Here is a 27,813-nt window from a genome sequence, read left to right as displayed (position 1 = left end):
ACTTAGCCTTGGTGCCTCTAAACTAGGGCTGGGGACATCAGTCAGGGACTGCAAAACAAAAACAGAAACAGAAATACCTGGAAAAACTCAACAGATCTGGCAGCATCGGCAGAGAAGAGCACAGTTGACATTTTTGAGTCCTCATGACCCTTCAACAGAACTAAGTAAAAATAGGAAAGCGGTGAAATATAAGCTGGTTTAAGTTGTGGGGTTGGGGGGTGTTGGGGGTGGTGGGGGGTTGTTGGGACAAGCAGCCAGTGATAGAAGGGGATAACCTAAAGATGTAATAGAGAACAGAACAAAGAGGTATTGAAGGTGGTGATATTATCTAAAGGAATGTGCTAATTAAGAGTAGAGAGCAGGACAAGCAAGGTACAAATAGCTCTAGTGGGGGTGGGGTGAAATAATACTAAAAGAGCTTAAAAGGTATTGATAAACAATGGGTGGAAATACATTTAAAAATAATGGAAATAGGTGGGAAAAGAAAAATCTATATAAATTATTGGAAAAAACAAAAAGGAGGGGGAAGAAACAGAAAGGGGTGGAGGAGAGAGTTCAAAATCTAAAATTGTTGAACTCAATATTCAGTCCGGAAGGCTGTAAAGTGCCTGGTCAGAAGATGAGGTGCTGGAAGATGGTGTTCCTCCAGTTTGCGTTGAGCTTCACTGGAACAATGCAGCAAGCCAAAGACAGACATGTGGGCATGAGAGCAGGGTGGAGTGTTGAAATGGCAAGTGACAGGGAGGTCTGGGAAATGCTTGCGGACAGACCGAAGATGTTCTGCAAAGCGGTCACCCAGTCTGTGTTTGGTCTCTCCAATGTAGAGGAAACCGCATTGAGAGCAACGAATGCAGTAGACTAAGTTGAGGGAAGTGCAAGTGAAATGCTGCTTCACTTGAAAGGAGTGTTTGGGCCCTTGGACGGTGAGGAGAGGGGAAGTGAAGGGGCAGATGTTGCATCTTCTACGTTTGCATGGGGAGGTGCTGTGGGAGGGGTTGAGGAGTAGGGGATGATGGAGCAGTGGACCAGGGTGCCCCAGAGGGAACGATCCCTCCGGAATGCTGCCGGGGTGGGTGATGGGAAGATGTGTTTGGTGGTGGCATCATGCTGGAGTTGGCGGAAATGGCGGAGGATGATCCTTTGAATGCGGAGGCTGGGGGGTGATAAGTGAGGACAAGGGGGACCCTATCATGTTACTGGGCAGGAGGAGAAGGCATGTGGGCAGATGCGCGGGAGATGGGCCGGACACGGTTGTGGGCCCTGTCAAACACCATGGGTGGAAAACCTCGGTTAAGGAAGAAGGAGGACACGTCAGAGGAACTTTGTTTTTGAAAGTAACATCACCAGAACAGATGCGACGGAGGCAAAGGAACTGAGAGAATGGGATGGGAAGCGGGATGTGAGGAGCTGTAGTCGAGGTAGCTGTGGGAGTCGGTAGGCTTGTAATGAACATTGGTGGACAGTCTATCACCAGAAATTGAGACAGAGAGGTCAAGGAAGGGAAGGGAAGTGTCAGAGATGGACCATGTGAAAATAATGGAGGGGCGGAAATTGGAAGCAAAATTAATAAATTCTTCCAGGTCCCGATAAGAGCATGAAGCAGCACCGAAGTAATCATCGATGTACCGGCGAAAGAGTTGTGGGAGGGGGCCGGAGTAGGATTGGAACAAGGAATGTTCCACATACCCCATAAAGAGACAGGCATAGCTGGGGCCCATGTGGGTACCCATAGCCACACCTTTTATTTGGAAGAAGTGAGAGGAGTTAAAGGAGAAATTGTTCAGTGTGAGAACAAGTTCAGCCAGACGGAGGCGTGTAGTGGTGGATGGGGATTGTTCGGGCCTCTGTTCGAGGAAGAAGTAGAGAGCCCTCAGACCATCCTGGTGGGGGATGGATGTGTAGAGGGATTGGACGTCCATGATGAAGAGGAGGCGGTTGGGGCCATGGAACTGGAATTTGTTGATGTGACGTAAGGTGTCAGAGGAATCACAGATGTAGGTGGGAAGGGACTGGACAAGGGGAGAGAGAAGGGAATCAAGATAACGCGAAATGAGTTCTGTGGGGCAGGAACAGGCTGACACAATCGTTCTGCTTGGACAGTCCTGTTTGTGGATTTTGGGTAGGAGGTAGAAGCGGGCTGTCCGAGGTTGGGAGACTATGAGGTTGGAAGCTGTGGAGGGAAGATCTCCAGAGGAGATGAGGTCAGTGACAGTCCTAGAAACAAAGGCTTGATGTTCAGTGGTGGGGTCATAGTCCAGGGAGAGGTAGCAGGAAGTGTCTGCGAGTTGACGCTCAGCCTCCGCGAGGTAGAGGTCAGTGCGCCAGACAACAACAGCACCACCCTTGTCAGCCGGTTTGATGACAATGTCAGGGTTGGACCTGAGAGAACGAAGTGCAGTAAGTTCAGAGAGAGACAGGTTAGAATGGGTGAGTGTAGCAGAGAAATTGAGACGACTAATGTCACGCCGACAGTTCTCAATAAAAAGATCAAGAGAAGGTAAGAATCCAGAGGGAGGGGTCCAGGTGGAGGGAGAATATTGGAAGTGGGTAAAAGAATCCGTTGAACGGGGAGAGGACTCCTGCCCAAAGAAGTGGGCACGGAGACGAAGGCGGCGGAAGAAAAGTTCAGCATTGTGCTGAGCCAGAAATTCATTGAGATGAGGGCGTGAGGCTATGAAACTAAGTCCTTTGCTGAGCACTGAACATTCAACATCGGAGAGGGGAAGGTCAGGGGGTATAGTAGATACACGGCCGGGGCTGGGATTGGAAGACGGGATGGGGACAGAGAGACAGGCCGGGGTGGAGGGTCCTGGATGGGTGTTGGTGTCAATGAGTTGTTGGAGCTTGCGTTCCTTAGCACTTGAGAGAAAGAGAAAAAGTTTCTTGTTGAGGCGTTGGATGAGACGAAGAATAACATGAAACTGGGAGTATGCGCAGCTTTGAAAAAGGATGCGGCGATGCTGCTGGAGAGAGAGGTTGAGTGTGTTCATATGGCGGCACGTGGCACTGAGTGTGGATCTCAGAATGCGAAGGGAACAGCAGTCTGAGGAACGTTGTATGTCCCGGAGATAACTGTAATCTTGGGTGGGTTCGAAACATTAGGGATGGAATTTCAGTTGAAATCCACGTGGGTTAAGCTGGAGACGGAGAGTCACTGAGAAAGGAAATATGGCTGTGAAAGCGGGTTTTAGTAAACACCTTGTCAACCACCAGGAGAGAAATGGAAAGCAATGAAGGTGAACGAGGTAAAAGAGAGATTCGAAAATCCTGATGGAGAGTAGACCAAAACTTCTTCAAGGTAGGCATTTCTTGAAGAGAAGTGGCAGTCAATTAAACACAGAGATAAAAACAAAAAACTGCGGATGCTGGAAATCCAGAACAAAAACAGAAACAGAAATACCTGGAAAAACAGCAGATCTGGCAGCATCGGCAGAGAAGAGCACGTTTCGAGTCCTCATGACCCTTCAACAGAACTAAGTAAAAATAGGAAAGTGGTGAAATGTAAGCTGGTTTAAGAGGGAGAGGGGACAGTTTGTTGGGACAAGCAGCCAGTGATTAGACTATTTACTACTTACATTCCACTTAGATAGTAATCTATGTGTTTAAATATTGTTATGAGCACGAGATCTAGACCTGCTGTAATTTACCCCCCTCCCCATGTTAAACACCTTACTGATGGTAACATGTTTTCAAATTCTTCTATTGTCTCACCTATCACTTTATTGCCTCCTGCACCTACAATGGCCCTCCAATCCTTTGAGATCTCTGCAGTCCTCCAATTCCTGGCCTCTGTGCATCCCCAATTTTCATTGCTCTACCACTGGTGGCTGTGTTTTCAGCTGGGTAGACCCTAAGCTCTGGAATTTCCCACCTTAACCTCTCTGCTTTTCTCTTCTGCTTTGAGATGCTGCATAAAACTTCCTTCACCAAGCTTTAGTCCTAATATCTCCATTTGTGACTTGGTGCCAATTTATGTTTGACAATGCTCCTGTGAAACACCCTGGGAAATTTTACAATGTCAAAGGCACTATATAAATGCAAGTTGTTACGGTTGGCATATGAATGATAGCTGTTGGGGATAGTCATTTTATTTATTTTCTCCAGTTTTCTTTCTTTCATTCACGGGTGTGGGCTTCGCTGGCTGGGCCAGCATTATTACCCATCCCTCGTTGCCCTTGAGAAGGTGGTGATGAGCTGCCTTCTTGCTGCAGTCCAAGTGATGTAGGTACACGCACAGAGCTGTTAGGAAGGGAGTTCCAGGATTTTGACCCAGTGACAGTGAAGGAATGGCGATATATTTCCAGGTCAGGATGGTGAGCGACTTGGAGGGGAATTTCCAGGTGGTGGTGTTCTCATCTATCTGCTTCCCTTGTCCTTCTAGGTAGTAGTGGTCATGGGTTTGGAAGGTGCTGTTGAAGGAGCCTTGGTGAATTCCTGCAGTGCATCTTGTAGATGGTACACATTGTGCATCGGTGGTGGAGGGAGTGAATGTTTGTGCATGTGATACCAATCAACCAAGCTTCTTGAGTGTTGTGGGAGCTGCACTCATGCAGGCAACTGGGGAGTATTCCATCACATTCCTGACTGGTGCCTTGGAGATGATGGACAGGCTTTGGGGAGTCAGGAGGTGAGTTACTTGTTGTAGGATTCCTAGCCTCTGACCTGCTCTTGTAGCCAACATATTTATATGGCTAGTCCAGTTCAGTATCTGGTCAATGGTAACCCCCAGGATGTTGATAATGGGGGATTCAGTGATGGTAATGCCATTGAACATCAAGGGGCGATGGTTGGATCTCTCTTGTTAGAGACGGTCATTGCCTGACATTTGTGTGGCGCAAATGTTATTTGCCACTTGTCAGCCCAAGCTTGGATATTGTCCAGGTTTTGCTGCATTTGGACATGGACTGCTTTAGTATTTGAGAAGTAAATGGTGCTGAACATTGTGCAATGATCAGCGAACATCCCCACTTCTGACCTTATGATGAAGCTCATTGATGAAGCAGCTAAAGATAGTTGGGCTGAGGACATTACCCCGAGGAACTCCTGCAATGATGTCCTGGAGCTGAGATGACTAACCTGCAATAACCACAACAATCTTCCTTTGTGCTAGGTATGACTCCAACCAGCGGGGGGCTTCCCCCCCCAATTCCCGTTAACTCCAGCTTTGCTAGGGCTCCTTGACACCACATTCAGTCAAATGCTGCCTTGATGTCAAGGGTAGTCACTCTCACCTCACCTCGGGAGTTCAGCTCTTTTGTCCAGGTTTGAACCAAGGCTGTAATGAGGTCAGGAGCTGAGTGGCCCTGGCAGAACCCAAATTGGGCATCAGTGTACAGGTTATTGCTAAGCAAGTGCCCCTTGATTCCACTGTTGATGACCCCCTCCATTACTTTACTGATGATCAAAAGTAGACTGATAGGGTGGTAATTGGGCAGGTTGGATTTGTCCTGCTGTTTGTGTATAGGACATACCTGGGCAATTTTCCACATAGCTGGATAGATGCCTGTGTTGTAGCTATACTGGAACAGCTTGGCTAGGGGCATGGCAAGTTCTGGAGCACAAGTCTTCGGTACTATTGCTGGAATATTGCCAGGGCCTATAGCCTTCTCAGTATCCAATGCCTTCAGCCATTTCTTGATATCACGTGGATTGAATTGAATTGGCTGAAGACTGCCATCTGTGACACTGGGGACCTCCGGAGGAGGCTGAGATGGATCATCCACTCAGCATTTCTGTCTGAAGATTGTAGCAATTGCTTCAGCCTTAGCTTTTTCACTGATGTGCTGGGGTGCTCCACCATCGACGATGGGGATATTTGTGGAGCCTCTTCCTCCAGTGAGTTGTTTAATTGTCCACCACCATTGACGACTGGATGTGGCAGGACTGTAGAGCTTAGATCTGATTGGTTGGTTGTGGGATTGCTTAGCCTTGCCTATCACTTGCTGTTATGCTGTTTGGCATGCAAATAGTCCTGTGTTATCACTTCACCAGGTTGACACCACCATTTTTAGGTATGCCTGGTACACTCTCCTGCACTCTTCATTGAACCAGGGTGATCGCCTGGCTTGATGATAATGGTAGAGTGGGGGATATGCCGGGCCATGAGGTTACAGCTTGTGTTCGAGTACAATTCTGCTGCTGCTGATGGCCACAGCACCTCATGGATACCCAATTCTGAGTTGCTAGATCTGTTCGAAATTGAAGATATCCACATATGCTATCCCCAATGAAGTGAATAGATAACTTAGGTCTGAAACATATCTACTCATCAGCAATTTATGGTAATTATCTATTTAATTATTTTAAACTAGGTTTAAGTAGTAACTTGACCTGCGCACAGTTTCCCTTCTTGCAGATAAGTCCAGGAGCTCAACTAAGCCAGAGATAGACCTTTGCTTATGCGAATCTATCATTTCACGACATTGGCAATCTATATTACTGCATTTCAAAAGTCAGAATATTTCAGCTACTGATGTAAAACCTCATATAATTCACATCATTCCTGCAGGATGTGATGTGCATATGCATTGTGTAGTACTAATTTCTTCCCAAAAAGTATTGTGGGCTGAATAATTTGTTTCAAGCTCCTAACATCAGGGACTCAATTTCTATTTTGCTTCTGCTAGAGGAGCACTCTGTTGTAGTTGAACATTCACTCACTGGTTTAGGTGGAAAAATCAGCAGTACACAGAGGCATGCCTTTGTTGGCCAGCCATAGAATGACGACTGCAAATGTGGTGCCATCCTGACTGAAGAAGGAAGCAGTGAAGTGGGGACATACATAAAAATCACTTCGCTACAATTTATTTGTTCAAATTACTTTTGTGATTTTGGTATAGTTTTCTAAATTAGTCATTTTGTAGAACTTTAAAATCATTATTTACTTACCGCCCAGTTTGCCCACTTTATAATTCAGTAATATTTGGAAAACTGTGTTTTCAATTGTGATTCAAATGATTGTCCAACATTCTTTGCTTCCTTACTGACACTTAACTGCTTTCTAAAAATGGCCAAGCAGGCCTCTTCGTTTGTATTCAAGAAGGTGGCTCACCATCACCTTCCAAGGGCATCAGTCTTCACGGTAGAAGACACTAATAGCATTCCAAAAATGCTAAATAATCAAGGGGCAAAAGTGGGGAAGGAAATAAATACAATAACTATCACTCGAGAAAAAGTACTAGGGAAACTAATGGGGCTAAAGACCGATTGGTCCCCTGGACCCGATGGATTGCATCCTAGGATATTAAAGGAAGTAGCTACAGAGATAGTGGATGCACTGGTAGCAATCTTCCAAGAATGCTTAGATTCTGGAAAAGTCCCAGAGGATTGGAAAACTGCCAATGTAACACCCTTATTCAGAAAGGGAAGGAGACAAGAAACAGGTAGGCCAGTTAGCTTAACATCCATCATTGGTAAAATGTTGGAGTCTATTATAAAGGATATAATAGCAGAGCATTTAGAACTGCATAATATAATCATCAGAATCAGCATGCCTTCATGAAGGAGAAACTATGCTTGACAAATGTATTAGAATTCTTTGAGGAGTTAACAAGCAGGATAGATAAAGGGAAACCAGTAGATGTAATATACTTGGATTTCCAAAAGGCATTCGATAAGGTACCACACTTAAGGCTACTTATAAGGCCCATGGTATTGAAGGTAGCACATTAGCATGGACAGAGGACTGGCTAACTAATAGAAGATAGAGAATTAGGATAATGGGGGCATTTTCAGGATGGCAACCTGTAAATAGTAGAGTGCTGGGATCAGTGCTGGGGCCACAATTATTTACAATATATATTAATGACTTTGATGGGGGAAGTGAATGTACAATCGCCAAGTTTGCAGATGACACAAAAATAGGTGGGAAGGCAAGTGGCGAGGATGACACAAGGAGTCTACAGAGGGATAGACTCAGGTTAAGTGAGTGGGCAAAAACTTGGCAGATAGAATATGTGTGAAAATTATGAGATTATGAAAAATGTGAGATTATGCACTTTGGCAGGAAGAATAGAGGAGCTGAATATGATTAAAATGGAGAAAGATTGCAGAAAGCTGCAGCACTGAGGGATTTTGGGGTGCTTGTGCATGAATCACAGAAAGCTAGCATACAAGTTCAGGTAATAGGGAAGGCAAATGGAATGTTGGTCTTTATTTCAAAGGGAATGGAGTATAAAATAGGGCAGCCTTGCTAAAACTATACAAGTCACTATTTAGACCACACCTGGAACACTGAATAATTTTGGTCCCCTAATCTAATGAAAGATTTACTGGCATTGGAGGCAGTCCAGAGAAGGTTCACTAGATTGATCCTGGTTATGGAGGGATTTTCTTGTGAGGAGAGGTTGAGTAGGTTGGACCTGTACTTGTTGGAGTTCAGAAGAATGAGAGGTGACTTTATTGAAACATATATAAGATTCTGAGGAGGCTTGACAGGGTAGATGCTGAGAGGTTGTTTCCCCTTGTGAGAGAGTCTAGGACCAGAGGGCATAATCTCAGAGTACGGGGTTGCCCATTTAAAACAGAGATGAGGAGGAATTTCTTCTCTGAGGTAGTGAATCTGTGGAATTCTTTACCACAGAGGGTTGTAGAAACTGGGATGTTAAGTATTTTCAAGGCTGAGATAGACAGATTTTTAATCGGTAAGGGAATCCAGGGTTATGGGAGCAAAGTGGAGTTGAGGATTATCAGAACAGCCATGATCTCATTGAATGGTAGAGCAGACTCAATAGCCGAGTGGCCTACTTCTGCTCCAATGTCTTGTGGTCTTCTGGCATCTTGGGATGGGCATTAACTATTGGTCTTACTAGTACTGTCCACATCCTATGATTGAATTTAATCAGTGGCTATTTTTTTTGAGTATCAGAATGAAATTTCACTAAAGAAATATGCTCACCAAAAAAGGGATCTTGATTTCGAGTGTATTTCCTTTACTTCTGGTCAGAATCAATATCGGAAACTCTGCTGTTCACATACGTAAAACAGTCCTTCGCAATTTTAGTCTGTTTCTCCTTGATTACCAGGCCAAAAAATAGCTTGAAAGTTAATTCTGCATTTAATATATGCTCCATAACTTGCCTCTGCTGCTGTGGAAATGGCTATAAAGTTGCTTATCTTGTTTGGATCATTTCTTTTTTGTCGAGAGATGTTTCTGTAGCGGAAACTTAAATTCCTAAAATAAATAAAGTGCAATAATTTCAAAAAAAGCAGCAGCATGGCTGTTTGAATACTATAAGCAGCAAGCAATGATTTTATTGATGCAACTATTAAATATTTCACTTCTGCTTGATACAACTTCTTGATAAATATTGATACCAACATACAGTGCAGCTTAATAAAGTTAGAATTTTATAGATGTTTTGTCAATGAAAGACAATGAAAATTGGTTCAAATCAGATGAAATGAAATCGCTTTATATCCACAGGAAATTGAGATACTGGCTGTTGATGATTTGATGCTGCAGTATCTGCAGATTCATGCCCCAATTCCTTTTTCCTAAGATTTGCAAGTTGGTGGCATATGTGACCCGTGAAGAATATGGCAGATAGATTGAATTATCAGCAGCATGACAAGGATTTGAATACTGCAAATTTTTTTAAAGACAGATTTTAAAAAAAAAATTAAAGTAAAAAATTTATATTAAGAAAAATACTTTAGTGTTTTAAATGTAGTTATTGCAGCATAATTTGATACATAATTCAAAATAAATTTTCCATATAAGCTGAACTACTGGGGCTTTCCCTGAATGCAATACTGTATGGTATCATAATCCCTAAAGGAAGTGTAGCAAAAGTTATATCCTGTAAATGTTAGGAATGTGAAATCGAAAGACTCAGGTAGCATCTATAGAAGGAAAAGCAGAGTGAATGTTTCAGGTCGTGGTCTTTTGCATACTGTGATGTGAATTTGCTATATTAAGCTACAGTGGAAAGCATTTTTTTGTTTAATGTATAATTTAGATCATGATATTATGCTGCTTCTTGCCATGTTTTTAGAATGATATGTGCTTTCCCTTCTTATGCATGTTGCTGTCTGCAGAAATGAAACCTTTTCTGTCCTCTGCAAGTTGAGTTTCATTTCAAGATTCAAGAAAATTGGTTATATTCTTATCTTGCTTTCTCCCTTCCCCACCCCACCCTACCACCACCACTGTAAATAGAGGGATATCAACAAGAAGCATGCAAGCTCTGATCTGACTTCTGATGACTCTAATGTTTGATTTACGTTTCCTACATTACAAGAGTACACTGCAACAGTACTTACTGATATTATTGTGTTACGCCATGAGGCTGTGAATTATTTCTGTCTTTCTAATTTTTCTTTGTATATTTCTTTCTATCTTGTACTCTGACCTGCTACGTGGCCAAGGTTTCTGAGTAATAAACTTTTTGTGTACTAAGTTTCAAAGTTTTATATTTATCTACAGCACAGAAGCTTAAAAGCTGATACTTGTTTGGTTGTATTTTTTTTTAAGATTTGAGTGCAACCCATACCTGGGGTGGAAACAATCTGGTCTTGGAGACTTGTCTATCTTTAATAATATTAATTTCTCCATCAGCATGTTTTACTTGTATTGAATGTAGTTAGTTCTCTCCTTTTTTGTTTTCCTTGTATCTCTGGTATATCATCCTTATCCTCTACTGTGAAGACTGATAAGAAGTAGCTGTTCTAACAAGACTGACATTTCTTGTATTCCACTGACAATATCATCTATATCTGCCATTAAGGGGCCCACATTACTCTTAGCTACCCTCTTTAAAAGTTTTTATTATATATTACGATAGTGTTGTCCTTGACGTATCCCACAAGCTTTTACTTGTATTCCCATCACATGTGGTTCTGTCCCACTTAACACTGCAATTGTGTCATACAATGGAAGGTTTATTACTATGAAGAAATTTTATATTCACAACAATTGAACACTAGACTGGAGTGTGGTCAAGATCAAATAGATTACTCTTGCGCATTGGTGTTCTCACCAAATGATGCAGGTTTTTCTTCCCTCAATGCCTTCTAAAAGTCTTATTTGATGAGGAAATGTACTAATTTATTAATTGTCAAGTTGTGATCAGCAGAAGATTTCCTTGGCTGTGTTAAACATGAAGTCAGGAGTCAAAATTGAGGACTTCCAGGAACACTCCTACCCAACTGTATACCACTGTGACTCCACCTGTTGGTCTGTCCTGCAAGTTGGACTGAACCTAGTCGGCATCATTAAACAAAAGCAAAATACTGCACATGCTGGAATTCTGAAATAAAAGCACAAAATGCTGGAAATAATCACCAAGACAGGCAGCATCTATGGAGAGAGAGAGAAAGAATTAACATTTCAGGTCTGAGCTTCTGTCAGAACTGTTCTAATGAAAGGTAATCAACTTAAAACATTAACTCTGTATCCATCCTGCAGATGCTGCCTGACGTCCTGAGTGTTTCCAGCATTTTCTGTTTCTATTCCAAGGAAGTTGCTGGTTGAAAATGTGACAATGGAAACACATGGCAGGTGTTTTCTTCACTAAACTGGTTACAGCTCTCCAGACTTGAGCACCATTCCCTAAATAGGGCGAGGAGGGTTTTGGAGGGCCAACTGGATTGCCATTGTTCGAGTCTTTCCTGGGTCGATGCCTGAGTTGTTGCTGATCAATTTGTCCACTAGTTTGTTTTTTGTTCTGTGTTGTGGCCGTTGGTTTAAAGCGTGGAGCATCGCTAGGCCATTTCAGAGGGTATGAAGTGTGAACCATACATTGTACCTCCTAAGTTATTTGTAGGCCAGACCATATAAGACTGAATAAAGGGTTTTCTTCTCTGAAGGATATTGATGAGCCATATGGGTTATTATGCTAATCCAGAAGCTTCCATGGTCATGTTTCATATGTATGTAATCCCTGTCATTCGAATACTGTAATTCTACTAATTTTGTCCTCAATTTATTTTTCATTCTTCAACAGTCAATAACATACTCCCAGTTATGTGACTGATCGTTTGCTAGTCTTCACCACAAACCAATGGAATGATGTTTGGGTAACTTTCCTATTTAAATTCTTTTACTGTAGTGCTGTACTAACATCTTTAATATTGCTTTCACACCTCCCCTTGTATAACCACTAAGGCCTATCAAGGATTTTATTATTTTACATAAGGTCATGCTTTACCAATCTGAACAGACCATTTTAGTTATCTTAAGTCTTTTTAAGGTTGTTACATTTACATTCTTTTACTCTTAACCTCTTAATTACAGAATTAATGAACTCATGCTGTGGTGGTGGATTCAAATGATATTTTTTGACATTTAAATTTGCTATCTGAACCCACTTTGACAATTCGCCTAGAATCTTACGTAAGATTAATTAGACATGAGGAAAAACTGCTGCCAAAATTTAACAATCTGCTTATTTTATCATTCTGTTTGACTCTTTTGGAGCCTTTTCATTAACATAAAATATATGCAAATTTTAGCAATTCTTGTTATTGTTCTTTGGTCCTGAGCTGAACTTTTTACCTTTTTTCAGGTTCAGCTGAACATTTTACTTCTTCATTTGGTTGTCACCAAGAATATCTCCTTCCAGCTCAGGACTATTACCCCATGAACACCAACTTAATGTACTTTGTTACTGAAACATTCAGCTATTCCATCTCTTCAAGAATCAATTTTTCAATTCCTCTTCGCACTGACGTCACCTTCTCCATTTTTCACAAACTTCAGCTAATCCAGAGACCACCACAATCTCCAACACTAACTTAGGTCTGCCAGCTCCCTGTGGCCCAGTGAATTGACTTCAAGTTCATCATCTTTGCTTTCAAATGCCTCCATATGGTCCAGTGTGAATCCTCCATTCCTCTGATTTTGATTATAGCTTTTCCCTCGCCCGCTTTGCTCTAGTTGGAGGCTGATCTTTAGGCCATCACATCCCTAATCTCTTTAAATCCTCTTCCGTGTCAATTTGCCATTCTGGCCCTCCCCCTGCCTGTCTGAGTTGAGGTAGTCATAATTTTATTGAATGGTGGAGCAGGCTCAAGGGCCTAATGGCTTACTCTTGCTCCTGTTTCTTAAGTTCTTAAATCACTCCAGCAGATTGTGAAGATGCTAAATGAGGTTTGGTTTGAATTGTTGAGCTGCTTTCTTCCACAGTAAAGTAAATGTTCAAAGCACTGGTTATGATGAGATTCACTTGGTTCATTTAGTAAAACTTCTTTGTGCAATTACATTGATTATGATTATAGTATACTGTATTTCATTCAGTCCTGCACCTTAAATGCATTAACTCCTCCAAATGCTGTGGTTTGGCCCAGGTTAGGGCGTCCTTTCCTTGTAGTCTCCTGCTGTCTTTAAAAAAAAATATTTGTAGCTGCACTTTGCTGTATTACTCCCTTCTTGATTTATTTTTGTTCCCAATTTCACCGACAGATTAAAGGTTTAAAGAAGCTAACAAATCATTTAACATCTAGTCTCTGGAAAAGATAGCCACTTTAGCATCATAATCACCTGCTGTCTTGATACCTCCATTTGTTTTAGAAAGCCTGGATTGAAAAAAACTCTATATCCAATTCCTTTCCAAGGAAAACTAATGCAAAAGAACCCTAAATTCTAACAATGCAAATAAACAAATCTCTTCATCCATTCCTTTGCCTTTTTGTCCCCATCTCCAAATCCCCTTACTTCCTAAACAAAAACAGAATTACCTGGAAAAACTCAGCAGGTCTGGCAGCATCGGCGGAGAAGAAAAGAGTTGACGTTTCGAGTCCTCATGACCCTTCGACAGAACTTGAGTTGACTCGAAGGGTCATGAGGACTCGAAACGTCAACTCTTTTCTTCTCCGCCGATGCTGCCAGACCTGCTGAGTTTTTCCAGGTAATTCTGTTTTTGTTTTGGATTTCCAGCATCCGCAGTTTTTTTGTTTTTATCCCCTTACTTCCTGTTTGGTGCCATATTTCTATTTGTAATGTGCTAAGAGGATTTTTAATATGACAAGTCTGTATAAAAGAAAGTTGTTATTGCAGCTACATGTTTCATGGTCCATTTATTTTTTGTATTTGTTATTTGGTAATATTGCACCATATTTGATTTATCAGTGAATTTTGTTAGTGTTTATCAGTTAACTTTAGTCCTGACTGGACTTGTAAATGCCTAGAGCAATAGAACATGGTGAACTTCATTTCATATAATTCGGAGGGGCACTACTGGTAACATTTGCAAGAATAGTCCTCACTCCAACTGGTTTAACCAGTTTTAACTTGTATGGATTTTGTTAACTGCTTGGATGCCTTGCATTCTCGGAAAAAGATGAGTTTTACATCATCTGATGTTAATTTGGTGCATTTTCACCCATGGATTTTTCAAATAAAAACAGATAAAGCTGGAAATACTCAGAAATACGGGCATTGGTTGAACCTTGAAGCTGAAAGTTTGTGTCTAATTGAAAGGTGAAGCGATGCATTTTATTGGAGTCGGAGAGGGGAGCGGCGGCAGTGGACTGGTCTCCTGTGCCCCCCCCTGCCAAACCAACCCCAGAAGGAAGGCAGGCAGCTGACACATGTTTCTTATCCATTTCCATAACAAGCTGGGGGCAGGCTGAACTAGCTGGCAGTGGGACTTCCACCCCTGAGTAGGAGGAAGTCTCAGCCTTGAGAGCTTCCATCCAATCTGATTGGCCAATATATTTCAAGCAGCCCCAAAAGTGCCAGCTGGGATCGCAGAAAGAAGCACGAAGGAGAGTCATAGCTGCCTCAGAAAGGCAAGTCCCGCACTTTTACAGTGGGAAGGGATCCAAGAGCCCAGGGAGGGAGGGGTGGATGAGGGGTCAGGTTTCGGAGAGCAGACAGCAAGGAAAGACAGGGTAGTTGTGGCCCTGATGAACATGGACAACTCTCGAATGAGGTTCCCCCCCCCCTTTCTGCCACTTTTCACCTAGGCCACAAAAAAATGATCTGCCAAAAGAGTTTGCTGGGGAGCTGCCTTCTTGAACTGCTGCAGTCCATGTGGTGTACGTATACCCACAGTGCTGTTAGGAAGGGAGTTTCAGGATTTTGACCCAGGGACAGTGAAGGAACGGTGATATATTTCAAGTCAGGGTGGTGAATTACTTGGAGGAGAACTTCCAGGTGGTGGTGTTCCCACCTATCTGCTGCCCTTGTCCTCCATAGATGGTAGTGGTCGTGGGTTTGGAGGGTGCTGTATAAGGAGCCCTGGTGAATTCCTGCAGTGCATCTTGTAGATGGTACTCTATGGCGGGTAGACAGCTGATTTCAGCATCTCCCACCTACCGTATTATGGGGATCAACACAGGGGTGGGTGGCAGGGTGGTGGGCTAGCCACCTGACATATTCTGTGCCCCCCCCCCCCCCCAACTGAAAACACGCTCGTGGCGGGGGGAGGGGGGGTGGGTCCATAAAATCAAGTCTAAGGTGGTGTGCCTTGAGCTTCATTGTCCCTCGGCTTTTGATTAGTCACTTAATAATCTGTCACCTTTATTTAATTTCAGGCAGGTGGTGACATTGTGGTATTGTCGTTTTCCTGGGTTTGAGTCCCACCACGGCAGATGGTGAAATTTGAATTCGATGTAAAAAAAAAAATCAGGAATTAAAAGCCTGATGATGACCATGAAACCATCTTCGATTGTCGTAAAAACCCATCTGGTTCACTAATGTCCTTTAGGGAAGGAAATCTGCTGTCCTCACCTGGTCTGGCCTACATGTGACCCCAGATCCACAGCGATGTGGTTGACACCTGAATGCCCTTTGAACAAGCACAATTAGGGATGAGCAATAAATGCTGACCTAGCCAGCGATGCCCACATCCCATGAAAGAATAAATTATAAAAAATCTTGACTCATGCCCCCATTTTCTTGAACAACATACTCTGGTAACAGTTCTGCTGTTACCATTTCCACTTCCTTTGCACCCACCTTTATGCTTCTTTATTGTCCCATTACTTTTCACCATCATCCTTTTTTTATTATTTAATAAATGTCTAGCCTATATGTGATTCTAGACACACAGCAATATGGTCGGCTCTTAACTGTCCCCTCAAATTAACGAGCAAACTACTCAGTTGTTAAGAAGCTGGTGATGAGCCATCATCTTATGGGCATTTAGGGATGAACGATAATTGCTGGCCTTATCAGCAACACCCTTATCCCATGAATGCAATAGATTTCTGAGAATGTAATTCATTTTGCACTGTTCCTGTCTATGCATAGTTTTACTCTCTGAGGAATCTGAGATTACAAGATGAATGCAAATCAGAAAGACCATTTAGTCCATCTGTTCAGAAAGAACAGGACATGGTTCCCCCCCAACTTCAAAGCATCCAACTGACTTTCAAGGGACTCGTGGTTTTCACTTTCACTGTTCTACTAGGAAGCGTGTCCTAAGTGTTGATCACTCGCTGTGGGCTGAATTTTATTGCCCCTGGCTGGTGTATTTGAAGGCTAGGGAGGCTCATCAAATAAGTGGGGTGGCCAGCCCACTGTCTTCTGCCCACCCCCTACATGTCCCCCATATTACGGGAGGCAGATAAGGTACCAGGCAGCCAACCTGCCTTTAGAGCTATTAAGGTCCTTGTGTAGCCAAATAACTTCCACTTAAGGGCTTCAGTCTGCCTGTACTGTAGTTTTTTATCTTACAGGGAAGGTGGGGCAAGGTGAGCAGCCTGGCAGTTTTGACCCTTCCTTGATGGTGAGAGGGGGCTATGCCCATTGGGGGCACCTCCCCTACCCCTAATATCATACACCGCTCTATCTCTTTTCTTCCAAACTGGTGAGAAACTGATGAGGGCGCAAGCCCCACTCTGACCCATTTAAAGCTGCCCCAGGTTGCGGGGAGGGCAATTCCTTCCCCGTAAAATCCACCCCTGTATGAAATAATACTTCCTGCTTCCCGGCATCGTATTTCAGTTTGCCTTTCGCCAGCAGAGACCAATGCCCTCCTGTTATGGCTTAACTTGAAGTCATGCTCTGACCTTTTTCAAACAAAATACCATTTAATATGTCATGCACCTCCCTATAGTCTCTCTCAATATCCTTTATCACAGAATAAGTGCTGGGGATATGTCTCTCTTCACTGCCTTTTTGGTTATTTACTGCTATCTAATTGACCAGAATTAGATACAGAATTTAAGATGTGATCTGATTGTAACACAGTTTAATTCTGATTTCCTCTGACATTGCCTGTAAGATCAGCAATATAACAGCATTCCTCTAGTTGCTTGTTGATTGCTGCATCATATTGATATGTTAAATGCTGAGCCCACTAAAGCCCAGATCGCTTTCAACCTCACTTTTAACTTGTTCAGCATAATTCACGGAGCAGGTGTATTGCTTTTATTTCTTCCCAGTTTTCTCCCATTGTGCAATATTTTGCACTTAGCTGTATTAAATTTTATGCGATGCTTTTCTGTCCATTTATACATTTTGTCAAACTCACTTGAAACATATGCTTCCTTTGATTTAACTTTATCCGCTCCTCCCCTCCCGGCTTGGTACCATTTTTAAACTTGGCCAATTTGCATTGAACTTCTGCATCAAGGTCATCGATATAACTGGGAGCCCATTGGGATGCCAGCATTCACTCCACACTGCCACCACTCTCCTAACTCATGCTTTCAACTTTTCACTCTTTCTTATCTATTTCTAGATTTCACCTTGAATTTTGACTTTTAAAGTTTTGCAGCACCCTTTCATGGAAATTTTGTTGAAGGCTTTCTGGAATTCTAAGATCCAAGTTTCAGTTGATAGTACTCTTGCCACTGCGTCGGAGGACAGTTGAGTGAAGCCACCATATACATAAGCATGCAATCTCAGTTGACACTTTAATGTACTCTGAGCAATGCTGCATTGTGAGAAATACTGTATTTTGAGGACACATTGAATTAAGGCCCCTTTTGCATGTGCAGATCCAAGCCATTTGAAATATTCAATGCTACTTGACAAGAGCAGGGAATTTTAAGAGCATTCTGGCCATTGATAGTCTCTTAACAGTATTAGTTGAGCTATCTGATCAATTGTGCATTTGCTGTTTGTGGGCCTTTGTTGCACACACACTGTTTGTTGCATTTGTTTTTATGATAGCAGTGACTATACTTTTAAAAGTAAACTTTTTGATTATTAAGTTACTTGTAATGTCCTGAGAAGGTGATAAGACGCTTTAGAAAGTCTTTCCTTCCTTTTTTTTTACAGTCCACCTGGCATGCCACCTCCTGGATAAAAAAAAGTCGATGGGGTTGGTCAGGCAAGATACTGCTTTTCTGAAGCCATGTTGGGTGTTGCTCATAATAGAGGCAATCCTCTTTGCTACTGCTGATTAATTCCATTATTTTAACGTGTTGATGTTAAAAAAGGATGGGCTCTTGGTTACCCGGGCTAGAATTTTGACCTTTTTTTGAATATTCCTTTCAATGTTCTGTGGTAGTGTCTGATTTATGTTGTGGTATTAATCTTCTTTTAAAACAGTTTATTACCAATTTTTGTTGATATAATTTTGACCTTTGCATCTGATTTTTGTGAAGATATTGGCATGGTTTCTTAATTTCTGTTGTGGTTTTTAGTTTGAGGGGGGTAATAATTTGAGCATAATTTTCTACTGATATTATCGTTGAAAGTTTTAACCTTGTTTTCAGCTCTTAGTATACTGAGTGTTGTCCAATTTTTCGTAAATTTTATGCTTCTGAACGACACAATATTTTGGAATAATTAAAGCATTCCTGTTTTAACTTTAAATTTGGAAGTTTGAATGACATGAAGAATGTTTATTTTAATTGTAAAAAATCAAGCAAATTTTAAGTGGCAAGGCCTGTAAGAAAAGCTATTTGATATTCCTATAAGTATTTGTGCAGTTACATGAACAGGATAATACCTACTGTGGAGTTCTTTGCTTACAATGATAACATTTATGCTCCATGAACAAAAACTTTTGTAAGGAAGAATTTCTAATTGTAGTTGGAACCTGAAACACAACTTCAAGCTAGCTCACCAGGACTGCAATCCAAACCACCATTCTTTGTTTGTGACTCTGTTATTGTCTGTTATCTGGCTCCAGTAACATCCTGAAATTTATTAACTGTGAATAGGGGCTCAGGGAGCAGCATTTCTGCTTGGGGTCATAGGTGAAGGAAAGGTGGAGTATATGCCACTTCCTAAAGTCATCCTTTGTCCAATACAAATACTCAAAAACAGTCAACTCTGAATGTTAGCCATGTTGTGAATGTATGCTTTTGTAACTTTGCATAGCTTATAAAAGGATTTTTATACTTTTATTAGTATGACTTTGTTGATCTTGCTTTGGGAAGTTTAATTTATTTGACGTAATCAGGGAATTGACTATAAATTATCATTGTTTTTATTCTTCCAGAAACCTGCAAACATTTTAGTAATGGGTGAAGGACCAGAACGAGGGAGAGTCAAAATTGGTACAGTATGCTATAATTTTTTTATTTTGGGTAGTTACTAAATGGATTATGGAAACTAACCTGGAAGTTTGCATTGTAGGCTAAAATACATAAATAGTTCTTTTGAATATTGTATCTAAATACAAGATTTTAGTTTAAAAAAAGCTTCTAAATTGCAGGATATTTTTGATATTTTTGTTGCTTATTTTGCTTCCTGTGTAAAGAACTGCCATTGTGTCTCCAGACAAGGATCAGCCAACATCAGCTGTAGATATAGGTAGCTCCATGGGAATATCAAATGCATTTGTGTCTTTTCCTGTCCCGGATGCCAATCAAGTGGCATCTAAGCTATGGAATTTCCTGACATTGATTCACTATCACATCCAGAATAGTAAAGAATGCTGATCAGTGAGATTTGTTTAGAGCTAATTACTGTTGTTCGCTAAGAAGATCCCTGCTGAGTGGAAGTATCTAAATTGCCAAGTCTTCACTGCAGAATGAAATTAAAAATATCCTACAATATAAGAGTTTTAATCAGACATTTTAATCTTGCATTGGTTCAGTCATGAAGAAGGAGCTTTTATTGTTGGAGATACTACTTCTGTCCCCATGAATACAATATGCACATGGACATGCACACACACACACACACACACACATATACATAGAACACACATCTGAGCAGACACATACCATTTTAAACCAAAATGATTGATTAGATAAAGTTGAAACACACAATATTTCAGTATTGTTGTTTGAGATGGCCATTTTTGAAGTGTGCAGTGGCTCCAGCTGTAGAGTTTCACCCCTAGGATGGAATATGAGTTTCAATCACAAGACTATAATTTAAACTCTTGCTAATCTTCAGTGAACAGATAAGTTGGCGTAAAAAGAAAATAAAGCATACTTGTTATGTGTACTGTCAAACTGGGGAGTTGTGCTGAGCCCAATGGGGGTCAGTGCTTTCACCTTTGCTGTTTCTAATCTATCTCAATGACCTATATATTGTAATCAAATGTAAGCTTGTGAAATTTGTTAACAACACTAAAGTAGTGAGAGCGTAGAGAGGGAAAATTGGGGGAAAATATTACAATGATTTACATCCACATTGCAATTGGGTTGACAAATCAAAGTTTGATTGGCATATTATTACATATAGGTTGATGTGTGTGCATCAGAAGTAATGAATGGGATTGCATTGATAGAGTGAGCGATAGAAAACTATAACTTGCCGTATCTTGATAATGTGAGGAATTGATTTAATTAAGTTAATGAAATACCATGTTCAATTTTGGTCACCACGACCCAAAAATGATGGATATGCATTGGAGTCAGAACAAGAAGGGCAACAAAACTGATTGCAGGTTTAAAGGGAATGAGCTAAGAGGAAAGATTTGAGAAGTTGAAGCTCTGCAATCTTTAAAGAAGATAACATCACCTCAGGATATCTAAAGTTCAATGGTGATAGTTAATATACCACAGCAGAATAGAAACACATTAAAATTGGCATAGGTAACTTTAAAACCGATACTATAGGAAGAATTATAGAATTATACAGGAGAGAAGGAGATCATTCGGTTCACTTATCTTTGCCAGTTCTTTGAAAGAATTATCTAATTAGTTACTATGCTCTGCTTTTCCCCTTTAGCGCCTGAAGTTTTCATCTTCAGATATTAAGGAAAAACTTCTTTATTTCCAACATTTATCACAAAATAATATGGCAAGCATTGGAGACTAAACTCGATAGCATAATGAGATACTTCGGGAATTTTCATTGGGCTAAGTGGTCTTTTCTTGTCCTTGGTTTTCCTGGTATCAATTTCTCAACCATCTTTAGAGCTTCTGTGCTTTATTGGCAAAAATTCTGAAATTATACAAGTCAATAAACTCTACCCTCCTACATATGCTTTATCTGCAAATTTATTTGCCATCAGAAAGGGGTATTATATTATGTACATGTGAGCTGAACTCAATCCCTGATTTCAGTAAAACTAAAAGCAAAATACTGCAGGTGCTAGAAATCCAGACAGCATCTGTGCAGGGAGGAAAGTAGGGTTAACATTTCAGGGCGATGATCTTTTCTCATGACCCTGTCTTGGATACTCTCCTCTTTAATGCTACTTCTGCTTTCTTTTTGGTGTTTTTTTTTTTTTCTTCTTTCCCTAACTTTGTGTTAGGAATGGTAAGAACAGTATTGGTTGACTGCCTGTAGTTAGTATCCCTTTCATGACTGGCTGAAATCAGCAGCTGACTGAGGAATTCAACAGACAGTCCGTGTACATCAATTCTAAAGCATAGTACAGAAACAAATCATCTGATGTGCCTCTGGCTTACCAAAAGTAGTTGATGGTATCTTCAAAATGTTATTGTTTACAAATGCCCTTTGCAGCATTTTTCGAATTGAGAACTAACCTCAGTTGAAAGGCAATGAAATCATAGGGATTTATGATGCACAGGTTCAAGAATGGATAAATTATGATATTTTCAAACCTTGTAAACTTGATTGCGGATAGCCTCATATAATTACTACAACTTGTATAAGGTATAGTTGTACATAATTATTGTTGGATATGGGACCATATCCTGATAGACTGATGGTTGTCCTAATGAAAAGCATAAAAGTAGGGTTCTAACATTTTTTATGTTAGGTTAATAAGTTATTTTTGTAGTTAACACCTGTATTTTTAGACTCTGATCCACTGTTCATATAGGACCAGCATGCAACTGTATAACACATCTATGCACAACATTTTTCTGAAACTACTTGAAAAGTCATACTTTTTCACTCTGCATTAAACTAAATTAGGACTCAAGATTATAAGTATTTCTTAATCACAGGCACTCACGTAATTCAGATATTTATCCTAAGTGCTTACTTGCTATTTGTATAATCAGAACATGATTCAAGAAAAATGTAGTTTTAGTATTACATCTTAAAATGATTGTTGCTGATTGATACTGTTTATTGTTATGATCTCCATAGAGGCTTTTAAAAATAATTTTGAAGTTGGTGAATAGCTGAAAGGATGACTCAACAAGATTTCATGGGTTAAGACCTTTACTGTAACAAACAAACAATAAGCAACATTGACTAAACATTATTTTGTAGCAACTTATCTTTAAACTAGCGAACAGAACTTTCCCCTTTTACTTTTAACACAACCAAAAAGCCCACTTCACAGGTATATTTAACACTGTCCCTTTAGGAGTTACTTGATTTTCCTGGACCCAGTCCCAAAGTGATTTGTAGCTCTCGAGGGTTTTTTAAAAATATTTTCATGGGACGTGGGTGTTCCTGGTTAGGCCAGCATTTTGGTCGCCCGTCCCTAATTACCCTTGAGAAGGTGGTGGAGAGCTGTCACCTTGAACCACTGCAGTCCATGTGGTATAGCTAAACTCAGTGATATATGTCAGGATGGTGAGTGGCTTGGAGGGGAACTTCCAGGCGGAGTTGCCCCCATGCATCTACTGCCCTCGTTATTCTAGGTGGCAGACTTAAGGGTTTGGAAAGTGCTTTCGAAGGAGTTTTCGTGAGTTGCTGTAGTGCATCTTGTAGATTGTACACACTGCTGCCATTGTGCGCCACTAGTAGAGGGAATGAATGTTTCCGAGTAGCTAGAGGCCGTAAGTCTCTATGGCTCACCGTGCAATAAATGATTATGAAGGCATGTGAGAGGGTTGATGTGGAGAAGCTACATGAATCTGAGCTCATGCTTGGATTGAAAGGACCAAATTTGTGAGGATTTGAAATGAGGCTAGAAACTAGCTTGCACTAGATTAAAAGTTAGCAGGCTGGGAAAGGAAAGGGGAGTAATGGAAGTAAACCCTTGGGAGCTAAGAATCACTTTGGGACTGGGTCTGGGAAAATTGAATGTTTAAAAATGAATGTGGTAGATTGAGTGGAGATCAAATGGGCTGCTTTGTCTTGAATGGTGTTAAGCTTCTTGAGTATTGTTGGAGCTGCACTCATCCAGGCAAGTGGAGAATGTTACATCACGTTCCTAACTTGTGTTTCTTCAAAATTCCCAGCCTCTGACCTGCTCTTGTAGCAGCATTATTTAAAGGCTTACCCAGTTCGGTTTCTGGTCAATGGTAACCGTAACCCCTAGGATGTTGATGGTGAGGGATGCAATGATGGTAATACCATTGATTGTCAAGGGGTGATGGTTAGGTTCTCTCTTGTTGGAGATGGTCATTGCCTGGCAATTGTGTGGTGTGAATGCTAGAAAATTTCAGCCAGCTCCTTAAATTTTGCTTTTTAAATTTTATTCATATCGACGAGTAGCCATTTTTCTTCCCAAAGCTAGAACAACGTTTGGACTCAAAGTTTACCTGAAATTTCTTAAATATTCAATATTTAGTTTGGATTGAATAAACTGGTGCTGCTCTCTTTGGAGCAGAGGAGTTTGAGGGGGGGTTTGATAGAGGTATGCATGTTTATGACTGGTTTAGATAAGGTAGACGAAGAAAAATTATTACCATTAGCTGATGGTACAAGGACTAGGGGACACATTTAAGGTTTTGGGCAATAGATGCAGGGGATAACATGAGGAAGAAGTTTTCTATGCAGTGGGTGATAATTACCTGGAACAGGCTGACTATGAGAATGGAAGTGGAGGCAATAAATGATTTGGAAAATAAATTGGAAGGGCACTTGAGGAAAATAAACCTGCAGGACATGGGGTAGAGCAGGGAAATGGGATTGATTGGATTGCTCTAGAAAGAATTGGCATGATCTTCACAGAATCACAGTGCAGAAGAGGCCCTTCAGCCCATCGAGTCTGCACAGACACGTGAGAAACACCTGACCTACCTCCTAATCCCATTTACCAGCACTTGGCCAGATGTGAGGCAACCAGCCTCCACTACCTTCCCAGGCAGCGCATTCCAGACCGTCACCACCCTCTGGGTAAAAATGTTTTTCCTCACATCCCCCCTAAACCTCCTGCCCCTCACCTTGAACTTATACCCCCTTGTGACTGGCCCTTCAACTAAGGGGAACATCTGTGCCCTATATCCACCCTGTCCATGTCCCTCATAATCTTGTACACCGTGATCAGGTCACCCCTCAGTCTTCTCTGCTCCAACGAAAACAACCCAAGTCTATCCAACCTCTCTTCATAACTTAAATGTTTCATCCCAGGCAACATCCTGGTGAATCTCCTCTGCACCCTTTCCAGTGCAATCACATCCTTCCTATAATGTGGCGACCAGAACTGCGCACAGTACTCCAGCTGTGGCCTCACCAAGGTTCTATACAACTCCAACATGACCTCCCTACTTTTGTAATCTATGCCTCAATTGATAAAGGCAAGTTTCCCATATGCCTTTTTCACCACTCCACTAACATGCCCCTTTGCCTTCTGAGATCTATGAACACACATGCAAAGGTCCCTTTGTTCCTCAGAACTTCCTAGTGTCATGCCGTTCATTGAATACTTCCTTGTCAAATTACCCCTTCCAAAGTGTATCACCTCACACTTTTCAGGGTTAAATTCCATCTGCCACTTATCTGCCCATTTGACCATCCCGTCCATATCTTCCTGTAGCCCAAGACACTCAACCTCACTCTTAACCACCCGGCCAATCTTTGTGTCATCCGCAAACTTACTAATCCTACCTCCCACATAGTCACCTATGTCGTTTATATAAATGACGAATAATAGGGGACCCAGCACAGATCCCTGTGGTACTCCACAGGACAGTGGCTTCCAGTCACAAAAGCATCCTTCTGTCATCACCTCTGCCTCCTACAATTAAGCCAATTTTGAATCCACCTTATCAAATACCCTGTATCCCATGTGCCTTTGCCTTCTTTATAAGTCTCCCATGTGGGACCTTGTCAAAGGCTTTACTGAAATCCATATGAACAACATCAACTGTACTACCCTCATCTACACACCTGGTCACCTCCTCAAAAAATTCAATCAAATTTATTAGGCATGACCTCCCTCTGACAAAGCCATGCTGACTATCCCTGATCGAACTTTGCCTCAAGTGGAGATAGATATTCTCCTTCAGAAATTTCTCCACTAGTTTCCCTTCCACTGACAGACTCACTGGCCTGTAGTTCCTTGGCTTATCTCTACAACCCTTCTTAAATAGCAGAACCACATTAGCTGTTCTCCAGTCCTCTGGCACCTCCCCCCTGGCCAGAGAGTAATTAAAAATTTGGGTCAGAGCCCCTGCAAACTCTTCCCTTGCCTCCCTCAGCTGTCTGGGACACAAATCATCCGGACCTGAAGATTTGTCCACTTTTAAGCCTGCCAACACCTCCAATACCTTGTCAATCCCTTTATCAATTTGCTTAAGAACCTCGCAGTCTCTCTCCCCGAGTTCGATACCTTCATCCTTGTTCTCTTGGGTGAAGACGGATGTGAAGTATTCGTTCAACACTCTACCACTGTCCTCTGGCTCCATCCATAGATTGCCCCCATGGTCCCCAGTGGGCCCTACCTGGTTATCCTCTTCCCATTGATATACTTATAGAATATCTTGGGATTTTCCCTACTTTTGCCAGCCAGAGCTTTTTCTCTCTGCTTTTTGCTCTCCTAATTGCTTTCTTATGCTCCATCCTGCACTGTCTGTACTCCACTAATGCCTCTGCTGATTTGCTTCCCTTGTACCTGCTAAAAGCCTCTCTTTTCCTTCTCATCGTAGCCTGAATATCTCTGGCCATCCATGGTTCTCTGGGCTTGTTACTCCTTCCTATCACCCTAGAGGGAACATGTTGAGCCTATACCCACCTCATTTCCTTTCTGAACATCCCCCACTGTTCCTCTGTAGATTTCCCCCACAAGATTTCCCAGTCTACCTTGGCCAGATCCTGCCTTATTTTACTAAAATCCACTCTCCTCCAATCCAAAACATTTTTTTGCAACTTGTCTATTTCTTTGTCCATAACAGACTTAAACTGTACCATGTTGTGATTGCTATTGCTAAAATGCTCGCCCGCCACCACCTCAGCCACCTGTCAGGCTTCATTCCCCAGAATTAGGTCCAGCAATGCACCGTCCCTTGTTGGACCCTCTACATATTGACCTAAAAAGTTCTCCTGTACACATTTCAATAAATCCACTCCATCCAAGTCCTTAACATTATGGCTATCCCAGTTAATGTTGGGAAAGTTGAAATCACTTAATATAATTACCCTATTGTTATTGTTTTTACACACCTCCACAAGTTGTGCACATATTTGCTCCTCAATTTCCCACTGACTATCTGGCGGTCTAAAATAAACACCTAATAATGTGGTTGCCCCTTTTTTATTCCTAAGCTCTACCACAAAGCTTCATTCAATGCCCCTTCCAAGATATTATTTCTCCTTACTGCAGTAACTGACTCCTTAACTAATAATGCAATGCTTCCTCCTCTTCTACCCCTTCCCCTGTCTCATCTGAAGATTCTATATGCCGGAATGTTGAGCTGCTAATCCTGCCATTCCCTCAACTACGTCTCAGTGATGGCTACTATATCACAATTCCACATGTCAGTCCTCACCCTTAACTCATCTGTTTTACCTGTAATACTCCTGGCATTAAAGTAGAGGACATCCAGCCTTGCCTTACTCCCTTGAAGCTTATTGTAACTGTATTCCCTCTGACTTGATTGTTTTACTGTATTCTGATGTGTCCCTATTCTGCTAACATTCTATGTCCCCTCCCCCTGCCGAATTAGTTTAAACTCCTTCCAACAGCACTTGCAAATCCACCCGCAAGGATGTTAGTCCCGCTCTCGTTCAGATGTAGACCGTCCCGCTTGTACAGGTCCCACCTTCCCCAGTAACGGTCCCAATGATCCAGGATTCTAAAACCCTCCCTCCTGTACCAACTCTTAAACCACGTGTTCATCTGTGCTATTCTCCTATTTCTGAGCTCGCTAGCACGTGGCACTGGGAGTAATCCAGAGATTACAATCCGAGAGGTCTTGCTTTTTAGTCTACTGCCTAATGCTCTGAATTCTTGATGCAAGACCTCAGCCCTCTTTCTATCTTTGTCATTGTTACCAACATGTACCATGACCTCTGCCTTATCATCCTCCCCCTTCAGGATGCCCCGCAGCTGTTCAATGACATCCTGGACCCTGGCACCAGGGAGGCAACATACCATCCTGGAGTCATGTTGACAGCCACAGTAACGCCTAGCTGTTCCCCTGACTATAGAATCCCATATTACTATTGCTCTTCCTCCCTTCCTGTCCAGACAGGCTGCTTATGGTGCCAGAACCTTGGCTCTGTGTGCACTCCCTGGAGGAACCTGTGCCCTCATCAGCCTCCAAAATGGAATAGCGATTTGAGAGCGGGACCTCAGGGGACTCCTGAACTATCTGCATGTTTCTCTTGGACTGCCTGTGGTCACCAATTCCCTTCCTTCCTTAATTCCCTTCATCTGCGGTGTGACCACCTCTCTAAATGTATTATCCATGATGCTCTCA

At 41.8% G+C, this 27,813-nt stretch overlaps 1 protein-coding gene across 4 annotated transcripts in view; it reads left to right on the top strand.

Moving 5' to 3' along the window:
• Positions 1 to 27,813, top strand: part of cdk8 (cyclin-dependent kinase 8) — a 196,276-nt gene that overhangs the window by 137,084 nt on the left and 31,379 nt on the right. For all 4 annotated transcript variants that reach the window (XM_041199695.1, XM_041199694.1, XM_041199693.1 and 1 more), the window contains one exon: positions 19,344 to 19,401. In XM_041199695.1, coding sequence (XP_041055629.1) covers positions 19,344 to 19,401 — 58 coding nt within the window. The remainder of the gene's footprint in view (positions 1 to 19,343; positions 19,402 to 27,813) is intronic.

Source organism: Carcharodon carcharias, chromosome 11 (genome assembly GCF_017639515.1).
Source record: "Carcharodon carcharias isolate sCarCar2 chromosome 11, sCarCar2.pri, whole genome shotgun sequence".
Classification (NCBI taxonomy): Eukaryota; Metazoa; Chordata; class Chondrichthyes; order Lamniformes; family Lamnidae; genus Carcharodon; species Carcharodon carcharias.
The sequence above is the reverse complement of the archived record's forward strand: the minus strand, read 5'-3'. Positions and strand labels throughout refer to the sequence as shown.